The sequence below is a fragment of the Salarias fasciatus genome, chromosome 16 (assembly GCF_902148845.1).
Source record: "Salarias fasciatus chromosome 16, fSalaFa1.1, whole genome shotgun sequence".
In the NCBI taxonomy this organism is placed as follows: Eukaryota; Metazoa; Chordata; class Actinopteri; order Blenniiformes; family Blenniidae; genus Salarias; species Salarias fasciatus.
In genome coordinates, this window is record NC_043760.1 from 24,406,421 (window position 1) to 24,419,817 (window position 13,397).

The following is a 13,397-nucleotide window of genomic DNA, read 5'->3' on the forward strand; positions in this document are numbered from 1 at the left end:
TTAATTCTATTATTTAGCCATCTTTTCTATACAAACTGTAAAGCCTGTGGAACAGACCGAGTATTCTGAGAAAATCCAGGTTTAATTTAATTTTAATTTAATTTATCGACCATTTCTTGCAGAGTCTCGAGGCACCGACTTTACAGAATGTGTGTTTCACAGTGAGACCCAAGCAGCTCCTGGCAGTTATTGGACCTGTTGGCGCTGGAAAGGTCAGGTCTGTTCTCTGCTCTCAGATTTGGTCATGCACACACGAAAGTAAACCTGAGTCATGTAAAGTAACCAAAAGTTGTTTTTAAGTTTCCCTCTCAATATGTGTGTAGTTGTTTGAGGATAAGCTGCCTCAACGCTTCATTTTTCTACTTGGTTAAAGTCACATTGAGAGTAAAAACAAGTCATTTCTAGGGCATTTTCCAGCATTTTAAAGTTTTCATTTATATTCAGATGTCTGTTTGTGTGTCTCAGTCCTCACTCCTCAGTGCCATACTGGGCGAGCTGAGTCAGGAAAGCGGTGTGGTCAAAGTCAAAGGAGAGCTGACGTACACGTCTCAGCAGCCCTGGATCTTACCCGGTACGGTTCGGGGCAACATCCTGTTCGGCAAAGAGCTCAACCCCAAGAAGTATGAAAGAGTTCTGAGAGCTTGCGCCCTCAAGAGAGTGAGAACCAACTATTTTTATTTATGTCAATGTCTTTTGTTACACCGCGTCTGTATTTAATCCACTGTAAGTGTGAATATGTGGTAAAGTGACATGTGGACCTTGCTCAGGACATGGACCTGCTGCCGGGTGGAGACTTGGCGATGGTCGGGGACAGAGGGGCGAACCTCAGTGGAGGGCAGAAGGCAAGAGTCAGCTTAGCAAGGTGACTGTTCAAACAGGTGATGCATCTTCGGTGTGTGTGAAAAAAAAAAACTGACATGAATGCATTTGCAGAGCAGTGTATCAGGATGCAGACATCTACTTGCTGGACGACCCGCTCAGTGCGGTGGATGCAGAGGTGGGCCGGCATCTCTTTGAAGAGTAAGTCCTGTACCAAGATCTCAACCTTTGTTGCTGATATAAAAAAAAAAAAGTGTTGTCATGTCTGCATTGCTTTTGATCTTTTCTTCCTTCCAGGTGCATTTGTGGACTTTTGAGAAAAAAACCTCGAATCCTGGTCACTCATCAGCTGCAATATCTGAAGGCGGCAGATCAGATTGTTGTCTTAAAGGAGGTGAGTATACGAGGTGTTGCTGGTTAAAGTGGTATATTTACCCTCAAAAATGTCCCCTTTCAAACAACTGTAATCATGATATGTTCATATTTTATTAGCTGTATAATTCTGCTCTTTTTACATTTCACTGAGAAAGCCTCTGAAAGTATATTTTAATGTAAGTCTGTGTGAGATGTGCTCTGCTGCCCTCACCAGTTCAGTTCACACCCTGTTGTCCGGTTGTCTCTACATCTTTGAAAGATTGGGCTGAAAAATAAAATCTTTAACAGCAGACTAAATGTCAGTCGTAGTTTTTCCTCATAATTAAGTGTCAGCTCAGGTTCACAGCTCATCTGCAATGGCATTTATTTCTGCAGATGACTGCGTGTATGTGCAAATTTTAAGATAAACAATCACCTAAAAGTAATTCAAGTGGAGGTTGTGTGGAGCTGGAGATTATTTCAGAGGACTTTTGGCACAGTTATGAGTATATCTTGAATAGGTCACTAGTCCATCAGAGGTCAAACAGTGAACAGAAACCCAATTCCAGCCAATTTAATATAGCCAATTAGCTTAATATGCATACCTTTGAAATGTAGGAGGAAGCCCGAAAACTCATGCAGGCACAATGAGACGTGATGGGAGGTAATGGTGCGAACCACTACTCCATCTTGATAGCTGTATTTTTCTTTCCTCCGCTGTTTATACAGATTCAGTGTATTAATAATGGCTGTCAGTGCATTCTGCTGATTTTATCTGTGAAACATGATTCAAGAAAAACAACCTCTTGAAAAGAAGTGCAGCAGCAACATGGTAAACAAAGTCTGTTAGTCATCACAGTGTGACATTAAAAGACATAATCAGACATTATGCTTTAAAATGTAAATATATAGTTCGCGTCCATGACTGTTTTCGATTGAAAATGTTTCAGTTTACTATTGATTTGACTAGGAGGCCACTCAGGCAGCACATCTGCCTCTTAGCCATAATATTCCAGGTTTGAGTTCATTTTGGGGAAATTGCTGTTTGGAGTTTCCATTTTCTCCCTGTGTGTGCATTGGTTGTTCCCCAGGTACTCTGGTTTTCTCCCCCAGCCCAAAAGAAAACAAAAAAATTATAATCGGAAACTCTTAAATTGCCTGTAGGTGTGAACGTGAGAGCCACTGTTTCTTTGTGATGGACTGGCGACCCGTCCAGAGTCCACCCTGCCTTCACCCATAGTCAGCTGGGAGCCTGTTAAGTGGATCTTCTCTTTCATGTCTTCAGGGTCAGATGGTGGCAAAGGGGACCTACAGTGAGCTGCAGGGCTCGGGGGTGGACTTCACTTCCCTGCTTAAGGAGGATAAAACCCAAGAGGAGGAGAAGCAAGAGCCAGCTCCCACTATGTCTCACTTCCCTCATGACAACTCCATGTCCTCCATTTCTTCCCTCTCCTCCTCCCGCTACTCTCTGATCGACGGTGCAGAGCCACTTGTAGTGGTAGGTATCTTTAATTCAACTTCATCTCTCAAACATATGCAAAACTTTATTGTGGCGAGGTGCTTGATCTGCATCCTGTCGACCACTAGAGGGCAGGAGATACTAACCTTTCCCCTGCTGTTCATTACCGCCTGATTTGAAGTGTTGCTGGATGAGTGGCACTGACACTGGTGTGTATCTGCAGGCAGTGCAGCCCACAGAGGAGGAGAGCCGGGTCGAGGGAGACGTCGGCCCGCGCCTGTACATGAAATATTTCCTGTCAGGCGCTAACTTAGTGGTCCTCATGGTCCTCATTTTATTGAACGCCGTAGCACATGTGAGTTAACTTCTTTAAACCATTTGGCAGACATAGACACACTGACACATTCAATCTCAAGTGAATTTTTATATTAAATTATCTGATGATTATTGGTTACATTGATAATTGTGCTGTGTTTTCATCCTGTGATATATTTAATTGTTTCACCTAAATCAATATTTATGTTTTTGTTTTTTTTTTATGTGTGTGTGTCTTTTAGATTACATTTGTCTTGCAGGACTGGTGGCTTGCACACTGGTAAGACTCTTTTTCTTGTGTCCTCAGACTGAAAATGGTTAATGATTTGATAAAAGAGAACTGCGCCAAACAGTTTTTTTTTTCTTGACATTATCTGTCACTTGTAGGAGCTGACCTTGTGTTTCAGGATCGGCGGAATGCATTTCGTATAGCGCCTTCGCATTGTGGCTGTTCTTCTTCCGTCGTGTTTATTTGTCCTTGTGGATTTTTTGTCTCCTTTGTGACTGAGTTGCAGGGCTTCTGAACAGAAGCACATCAGTGTGACAGAGCACCTCAATGGCAGCTTCCCTCAGCAGCTGGACCTTGACCTGTACCTAGGTGTTTACGCAGGTGAAGCTCACTGAGCGCACATTTGCTTTTTGTGTACTGCCGAGGCTCTGAATACGAGAGCCATTCAATGAACAGATCCACAGTTCTTTGGCTGTGGCCCAAGGCCTTCAAGGCCCAGTGTATGTGTACATGGGCCTCAGCTGTACAGGAAGATAGCAGTGCTTTTCTTCTTCTCTGCTGTTGGATTGCTCTGATTGTCTCCCTTTGACTCTCAGCCTCTTCACCCTTTCAGGCTTTGTGTTCACTGTGATAAATCAACATTGAAGAGAGAAAAAGAAACATAATTGAAGAAGAAAATAAAGTAGGGTGCATTGTGTATGCTACACTGCACTCAACAATGCGCCTTAAATGCATAGCTGATCTTGGCACCGACACAAGGATAACAGTATAGTATGTGTGTTTATATATATGTTTTTCTTGTGCTTTTTTTTTCTAGGCTTGACAGCCTCTTCGGTGCTGTTTGGGTTTTTACGCAGCATGCTCTTCTTCAACGTCCTGGTGAGCTCTGCTCAAACGCTGCACAACAGCATGTTCCACGCCCTCCTGCGGACCTCTATACACTTTTTTGACATCAACCCGATTGGTAAGTTTCATTTAAAGAACTTATTGGCAGCACAGTGATGGGACGATTATCAGGCGTTAACGTCCGGGCGCGCCTCCTATACAGGTTATTTTTTGTGGCCTCTCGCCACTAGAGAGCAGACTGTTACTTACTTTGCCACATCCTGATCCAATCACCAAAGACTCAAATTCTCTGCCTTAAACTCTTGTTTGTCATGTGTCTCAAGAGCCACATAATAAAATTATTTACAATTTAAACTTTCATATTAAATTCTTTATTTTCAAAGCAATTTAATGATCTAATTTTTTTTAACAATAAACCATATAAACAACTGCTTCATGTTAATTAATAGGTGTGGAAATTGTACTACATCAATTGTACAGTCGTCAACGCAAACCTGATTGTGTTCTACTTTTACACCTTTGAACTGTCAGGATAAAACTTACATCACAGAAGTATATTCTGTGCAACCAGTGGGTCACTATCAAGAACGTCTTGTGATATGACTTAATATCCAGACTTATTGTGTTTAGAATGAGCTCGTATAAAAATAAGCAAACAGCAGGTTCAATAAATACTGGCTGAAGTAGATCTGGGACAATGCTGTGTTTGGCCTGTGGAGCTGTGTAAATACAGACATATTTATCTTGTGCGCTGTATCAGAAATGTCGATTATTTCGTGAGCTTTCCAGACAGTATCTGCTGGGTCAATGGAGTGCACAGACAGGAAGATTTTAAAAGTGAGAAAATGCTTAAAAGAAGTGTAATTATTCTTAGGGAGTAACTGTTTTTTTAATTTTATTTTATTTGCACCACATTTTTTTTTTAAATTAAAACCACATTAATATGAAAGTCGGAAATTCAAGATCCCTTTTTTTTTTCCTTCCCTATATTTTATCTCTGTGATTTTGTGGCATTAATTACAGATCTTTAAGTTGCGAATGTTACTGCAATCTGTCATTCATATCCAAAGTCAACTGTCAAGTGGCCCACTTTGATAACTTTAATTTTTCTGGGGCATTGTTCACCTGTCAGCAGATAATTACTCAGCCTAATCTCTTCATAGTGACATGCGTGTACAACACAATCAGCTCGGGTGGGAATTCTCAACAAGAAGGGAACTTGTATCTGTATAATGAGTCATAATAAGCTGGTAACACAAGTCTAAATATGATTTGAGGGTGTTCAGCGGCTTGCGGTTTCCACTGGCATTATATGTGGGTGTAGCGATAAAGCTGTGTTTGCAGCAAACACCACATGTCCTAATCTTTGACTTTTGTTTTTTACTCCCGCCATCGTGCCGCACACTGGATGAGTTGACGTCTTATCTGGGTGTGCCTTGCTTGGTAATCTATGCACAGGAGGAGAACAAACACTTTGAATAATGTAATAATCTGTTTAATAGCGCAGTAAAGGAGAGGCTTAACAGAACCTACTATCTGATTGCTGTTGTGCTGCTATCAGTAACCATTGTGTGACCAGCGCAGTCATTTCATCCTGGCCTCCAACCTGGCAAACACCACTGTGTTTAAGTGGATTTATACACAACTGCACCAGACTCTGTGTTTTCTTTTGTCGTTTGTGCAGCCAACAGTCGATTAAGCATGACTACAGCCATTTTTATACGCACAATATAAATATTGACATTGTATTATCTGCTCCTTATTTTTTTTTTTTTTTTTGAAACTCATTCATTCCCTTGAGTAAAGACATATAGGAAACAACAATGGGAGAAATGCAGCTCATTCACAGGTTTCTCTTCTTTCTCCTTTAATGTCTTCTGTCTGGATTTTTTTTTTTCTTTTATACAATAACCGCCAATTTCATCACCGCTTCCACATCCCATCTCGCCACGAGTGTGAGTCATTTGTAACTGTGTGCCCATGTGCTGTTAAGGATTTGACAACTGTTTACATGTGTAAGTGATAGGTGCGGCGCCGCCGCTGAACAGGCCCGGTGTTTGATAGCCGTCCTCAGAGTTAAAGGTTACCATTTCAAGCATCACTGAACAAAGGTCTTATTTGTTATTCTGCGAATGTGGTTTATAACAATGGACTACAGCTGAGGTGAATTATGATTGATGGGTGAGGTATTGTAGTCCGCTTGTATCTGCCACTGAATGCCTCCGTGCTGCGTTTGAATCCGTGCGTTATCTTTTGTGCCGTGTGAAGATTTCCAAGTTTTCATGATTAAAAACCTTATTTATTTTGTAACAATACTGGTGGATACGTTTTAAGATAGCCAGATGAAATTGATTAAAATTCAATCCTCTTCTTTCTTTCTTTTTTTTTTTTTTTTCAAATTTCTACAACTTCGAATAATAATATTTCTCAATTTCAGCGATATGTACAGTCTTATTACAGCTGTTCATCCAAATGTGATCCAGTTAGAGCAGCACAGACAGCGGTGGATGTGTTGAGCTGATGTTGATCCCTGTAATTTAGTGTCATTGAGTGGGCTAATCCCCTCAGAGACTGCAGGCCAGGGCTTCAACTCATCAGCACAGTCAAGGAGTGGAGTCTCAGTCAACACACACACACACACACACACACACACACACACACACACACACACACACACGCACACAGTCCTTGTGTCACATCAGCATAGTGGACCATCGCAGAGCCAGGTGTCACTCAGTTGCTGTTGACACAGGGAACATTAGATCCTCTGTAGTCGGTGATGTGAGATTCTAATTGTGTCTACAGAGGCAATGTTTGTCTGTATTTCAGGTCTGGAATGCAAGAGTGTTAAGAGTGAAGTGAAGGAAGTACTGCAGAGAGGATGATGATATCGAAGTGTGTAAATTGAATGTGGAGATGGAGCCGTGTGTGTGTGCAGTATGGCTGATAGGGCTCCCCCTCACTCGGCACTTCCACTATTTAATTGCATGAAAGGGAAGGAGAGGAGATTGCAGGAGTCTGGCGGTGTGAGCGAAGAGAATGGATTTAGAATGTATTAGTATTGGCAGCAAGGCGCCGGCGGTGGGAGGCTGCCCCAGGCCTCTGGGCCCTTCATGGAAGTGCAGGTGAGCTGTGCCACCTCCAGCCTTGGCAGCCCCCTCCCCAGTATTCTTTCATTATCACACTTGCCTCACTGAAAGGCCCCTCCAACTGCACTGGGGCCCACACATGGAGCGGCTCTGAGTCGTCCTCTTATCTTGATGTTTACAGGGAACAGCGATTTGCCACACGCCCTGCTCTCGCCGGACCCCACTGTTCCACTTCTTTTAGTGTGATTGGGGCCCCGCTCACCTAATATCTCCACCTAAGAGGCCACCTTAGTTGGGAGGGCTTGATATTTCCTGAGCTTGAAAAGTGGTGCAAATCACCCCTGGAGTCTTAAAGCATAAGAAATTGTTTGATACTAATGCTGCTGATATCCTGAAACGTCTATACCCCTCTCGACACAAAAGGTGATATTGTTGACAACCACCCAGAGTGATTGAAGCCATTGTCCCATGCCGATCTTACCTCATAGGCATTTCCATGCAGTGAATGTCTTTGTGTAACTGCATCACTGTAATGTATCCCCTCTATAGTCTATGCAGGATGGAGAAGGGTCTTTACTCCGTCTCCTATGAAACTGTCTGTTAGCTGAGCCGCCTGTCAAACAGCTGATAGCTGACTGATGTTTTCTGCTCCAACACCCTCCAACCATGGTATGATGTAACCCGGAGAAACCTAGCCTTTTCTTATTGGCATTGTTTGTCAGATATGCATGAATTTGGGTCATCTATGGCTTAGACAGTAAAATTACATAAAATATTATTGGATCTTTCACAAACACAGTTTGACAAGTACTCCCCCCCCCCCATTCCCAGACTAAAGCAGCGATATGCTACAGTGTACAGCAGCAGCTCTACCCCCTTGCATGAACCCTCCCCTCGGGATGTCTGTATGCTAAAGGGGCACTCACACTGTGAATAAGATTAGTCTGCCTCCAAGTGTACAACATGCTTACGCCACTTGACTTTGAATCAGTACTGATTTGGAGCATTGCTGGGTTGTTTGCGGGGAATAATGCTCTGGCTGGGTTTATGCAATGGCTGTTATGGGGAGCCCGGCCTCGTCTGCATGCATGTTTTTAGGCGGGAGCGGCATTTTGGATAAAGCTGTAAGCTGCTTACGGCCGTGGAGAGAGGTGATTACAGGGCCCTCCTCCGAAGGACCGACACAGAGGCTGGGAGGCAACTTTTAGGTCAGTGGTGCCCTGGCCCCACCACGCCTCCGGAGTGCCATACCAACACATTCTGCCAGCGTGCCGCTCAGCCGTTCCCCTCCCCGTGCTTTTACCGAGTCCCACCCTGAGCAATGGCCCATTCTGTGGACCGAGATAAACTCATCTGCATGCTTGTATGGTTAGTTTCCGCTTTATCAGGGCTTGTACCCTCATTTATATTCTTATATGACAGACGTTGTTTGCTTAGCAATGTCTCAAGGTAAGAAACAATTGTTTCTTAAGTACATGACACCGCATTATAACATCATTCTGAACGCTTTGACAGGAAAACAACAGAGCAGGTTCGCGCGCAGAACAATTGCAACCCGTTTGAGCCTTTTAACATGAGCCCAGTTGTAGCTGTGGCAATGCTGGCACTGATTTGATACTCGTCTGCCTCTGAGAGTCTCGTGGCTCCCCTTCAGGGACAGAGATAGCGAAAGCCTTTCTGTCTTGCCTATCTTTAGGAAGTGTAGTGTGGGGATTGGCTATCACTGACCTCGCGGTAAACAGTGTGTGAAAGCAGCTGAAGCGCAATCTTATGTGCTGTGGGATCAGAATAGGGGAGCAAAGTTACTAAAGGAGCAACAATAAAGGGCCGCTACAGCACCTGCAGAGCAGCCAAAAATAATGAACACCTGAGCAGATTGGAGGCAACTCAATTAACGTCACTGACACTGCCAGTCAGAACATAAAAGCAGGTACGCAGCTTCTGTCGCGCCTTTGTTTTCCCAACAAAAGCTTCTCTCACGTATTCAACCAAGAGTAGGGCAGCTTTTATGAAATGCTAGACAAATATTGATTCATTGTTTAATCTAGATACGCCTGTGTTTTCCACCTGATATCACACTCAGTCCGTGAGCTTTGTTCTAGTCGTACTGAAGGAGACTTTGCTCACAGTTGCTCAATACTCAAGAGCGGTTGATGGAAATATTACTTTTTATGGGTGCAGAGGAGCCAATGAATTAAGTATAGCTTTATTTGATTTAGATTTATTTTTTTGGAAGTCAGAGCTGAGTATATTTCAGAACTTTGACTTACATTTATTTTGACGCACTTAAAAAAATAACCTCTCTTTCCCGCTCACTTCAGTGTGTTCATTTTTAATATACAAACAGCACAACATCTTTATGACATGTTCAACTAAACTGTGATTCTATTATAAAGATATTTACTCTATTCCTGCTTAATCTTTTCTTTTGTGTTGTTTCTCAGGAAGAATCCTCAACAGGTTTTCGAAGGACATTGGTTACCTGGACTCTCTGCTTCCATGGACGTTTGTGGACTTTATCCAGGTGAGTCTCACCTCGGCAGGTTTGGTCGCTGGCGCTGCAGCATGGGGAGGCCATTTCATGCCTGGCTAAACCTGCTTTGTGGTCCGGGTCCCCTAATCTGGAAACAATTACTGTAGGATTACCCGCTAGCGCGGCCCAGCGCCTGCACAGATTTAATAAAAGTGTGCACATAGGCTGAGGGCGTGGCTCCCTCTGTGTGACACAACAGAAGTGGCATCTTCAGAGAATGTGTATGGAGCCTAAGCAAGTGATTTGGAGAGAGAAAGCCACCAAAGAGGAAATAAAACCACACGATGACGGGTCAGATGTGAAGGGAAAACAGTGGGGAGGTCAGCAGGGTGGGGCGGGGTTCATGTTTTGAAGAAGAAAAGTGTGAGCAGCAGGCTTATGATGTGTTTGCAGATCTGGGCCTGAATGGAGGTAAGAGGGGCAGGTTGGTTGGAACAGATCCAAAGAGGGACTCCCCCTCCCCTCTCAGCAGAAATCTATTAATGCTTACAGTCTTACTGGCCTGTTACCCAAGGGCCACCCTGGTTCTTAACCAGGTTAGGTTACCAAATGCCACCCTGCCACCGTGACAGCCATCTCCCACGAAAAGCCTGCGGAGATGAGCCAGCTCATGCACCTAGCGCCACAAAGAAGGGAATGTTCACTGCACAATTCGAGGTAGAGGAGCAGGCGTGGCTCCTTGGTTCAGGCCAAAGAATAGAACAAAGACGCGCTGAAAATGAATCCCCCTTCCACAATGCCTGAGTGATGTTTGTGGCAGATACCCATCTCGCAGTAGACAAAGGCCATCTTAAATGCTGAAAGCACAAAAGATCATACGCACAAAACCTTTTTGTCTGCTATAGTCCCCCTCATTTTGATAATATGGTGAATAATGGGTAAAGTAAAATAATAACTTGGCTGAAGGGCCATATGTTCAACAGAAAACACTGGAAGTCAACTGTGTCATGAGTAAAAACAGACGGGTTTTGCACCTACATCATATACAGCCCTTATATACTCTACCTGTGTATTTCCTAATGGATAGTAGTGATAAAATGGTTTAAAGCATTCAGTGAATGAGGAGCAAGCTGTGTCAAACCAGGCTGAATATGTAATGAGTGAGTTTCAGTCCGTCCTCCGCTGCAGCTGAACGGTGATTGTGATAGCAGACAAAGCTAGCATCCTCTGGACAAAACACTTTTGTTTGTGCTACTTTCTGCTCCTGTTTGCAGGTGTCTTTCATGAAGCGGCCTTTAATGCTTTCAGGAAGGAAGATTTTTCACTCTTTTTATCAAAGTATTAGCTACTCCCAAAAGCCCCTGATCTTGACTATTGTTGCTCATTCGCAGAGGGACATTTCCCCATAGTCATTGTTTAAATGGTTGTCAGGGGGGAATAAAGTGAAACTTCATAAACAATGCCCTAACTGGTTTATCTCTCTCTATGGAGAGAGGCCGCTTCTCTGCATGGATTTGTGCCTGAGCCTCCCCCTTTATAGTGGAGTAAGCACTTCACAGCCCCTCAGCTCTGCCCCCATACCCGCCTAACAAGGGGATTCCCTCAGGCTGGGGGAACCTGGTTACACCCCAGAGCCCTATTTTTTCACAGGTCTCATTTAGCAGTAATTTAGTATATTGGAAGGAAAAAAAGAGCTCTTTCTTTCCTTTCTTTATGGTCAGGAGACAAAGACAGAAATGTCAATTAAAAACACCTCAGGCTTTGCGGACTGTCAGCTTTTGTGTGGACTTGACCTTTAAATCCTGGGTTGCCTCTATTTTCACAGAGAGGGCAGAGGAGGATGGCAAGACAATAAAGGGTGAGTATGGGGGTCTTTCACTGGATTCTGTGTGAAGGCTCTTGACCAAGTCACACCACTAACTGTGGGGTCCTGCACTGCATTTATGACCCTTCTTGTCCACACAAATTCAGTTTGTCAGGGTGTTTATACTGAAGGCACCAGCTGACAGTTGCTTTCAATTAAGTGTGACAAGTCTGCTCATGTCAATGTAAATGGCATGTGAAGATGCATAAACACGGACTCGGAATTCACAAATTACAGCAGTAAACCCCTGCGGTCATCCTGAGAGAGAAATTAATTGGTATTGCGTGATTTAAAACAAACAAAAAAAGTGAAATAAAACAAACTCGGTGGAGAAGGAATGAAGAAGAACACAAACCCAGAGCGAAGACGGCTATTGTCTGAAAACACTAGCGGGTGGATCGTTGTGTGAGTCTGTATATTGTGGCACATTGTGTGTCAGTCCTCTTCAGTGGCTTTGTGGGATATGAGAACTGCTGACGTAACCGTGAGTGCTGTAGGATGGGATTTCACCGGCTTTCTCTGCTTCTTTACCACGCCGGTGACAGAAGGAGTGAAGAATGCTCTGGCTTCGGGCGTTACAAAGGTTAGCCTGAGAAACACGGAACGCCGCACTGTGTGGAAATATATAGGCTGTGCCATACATCCTGCGTGAACATTGTTTTATGACAGTACCATTGTCTACCTGCACAAGGTGGGAAAAGACAAGTGACACAGTGAGGTGAAAGGCCTCAAGACGAGCCATCCTCCTCGCAGTCGCTCAGACGGTGTGAATATTAGCAACAACACGTGGAAACAACATGTTGTGGGTGTGTGTGGACACACGGGTGTGCTCAGCAATACCACACATGGTCATTTGATGGCGAGCACTGGCCAGCAAAAGCTTCCCGTGTGTGTATGTGTGGTCTCTCCCCCTGATGCTGTGGTCCAGCACCTCGGCTGCTGTGACTCAGACACGCCGACCGAGCCCGGCGTTCTTTCAGCCTGGGAACTTCCACAACAACAAAGTCTCCATCTAATCTACAATCTCACCTCATGTCAGTGTGATGAAGATAATGAATTCTGTGCTTTCTGTGACTTTTGTATGTGGGGATTGTTTTTTTTTTTTTTTTTTTGTATATCGGGAAATAGTTTTGTCTTGTTTTGAAGAGAAAGAGAAAGAAGCAATGACTTGAATGAATTGAATTTGCTGGACACTAGTGATTTATAGTAGAAGGCCAGAGAGTGAGAGAGCGCATTTCAAAGCCTTTCTCTTATTTCCAAAATGGGGTTGGAAATCAGCAGCTTGACTGAGCCCAAATAAGTGACTTCTTTTTACCTTTTCACAGCACACAATAGCCTAATCCTAGGACTACTTGAGCCACCAATGTAGACAGGGACTGAGACCACCACAGTATGTGTCAGACCCTCCTCACCCCACACAAAACACATTGACTGCAGCTTTATGAAGTGAAAATGGCCCAGAAAGGGAAAATGTGAAGGAGGTGTCCACAGTCATTTCTCCCAAAGAAAAGCCACAGCATCTGGGCATTTAATGCTAAAATAAAGCCCAAACACTGAGCAGAATGGATTGGGTCACTCGTATTGTTCCAGAGCCCAAGTGGAACAGCCCTGTTTTGTTTCAGTACCACTGACCCTTGCAAGTTATTGTGCCGCTCTGTCACGGAAAGCGTGGGGTAAAAAAAGAAAAAGAAAAAGGAAAAACAATCCAGCGATGACAGAGGACTTCTTTTGAGAATTTGTCTTTGCCGTGCTCTCCCCTCATTTCCTGTTTTGTTTGCACTTTTTTCCCAGTGGCAGATATTGCACACTGTCAGTAAATAAAGGGAGGATGAAAAAGAGGTTGTAAAAAGCATAATGATTCTCTGTGTCCGGAGGGATGTTTAATTAAAGGGACGTGTTTACTTTCTGCTCTGGAACAACAGTCGCTATCATTGCTGAACACAAATATA

At 43.7% G+C, this 13,397-nt stretch overlaps 1 protein-coding gene across 1 annotated transcript in view; it reads left to right on the plus strand.

The window, feature by feature from the left end:
• The window catches only part of LOC115403623 (multidrug resistance-associated protein 4-like), a 35,760-nt gene that overhangs the window by 5,528 nt on the left and 16,835 nt on the right, over positions 1-13,397 (plus strand). Inside the window, exons 10-20 of the mRNA XM_030112590.1 lie at positions 123-212; positions 466-657; positions 768-862; positions 934-1,020; positions 1,117-1,213; positions 2,459-2,671; positions 2,856-2,987; positions 3,190-3,227; positions 3,463-3,557; positions 3,994-4,140; positions 9,556-9,635. Of these exons, the coding sequence (XP_029968450.1) occupies positions 123-212; positions 466-657; positions 768-862; positions 934-1,020; positions 1,117-1,213; positions 2,459-2,671; positions 2,856-2,987; positions 3,190-3,227; positions 3,463-3,557; positions 3,994-4,140; positions 9,556-9,635 (1,266 nt within the window). The remainder of the gene's footprint in view (positions 1-122; positions 213-465; positions 658-767; positions 863-933; positions 1,021-1,116; positions 1,214-2,458; positions 2,672-2,855; positions 2,988-3,189; positions 3,228-3,462; positions 3,558-3,993; positions 4,141-9,555; positions 9,636-13,397) is intronic.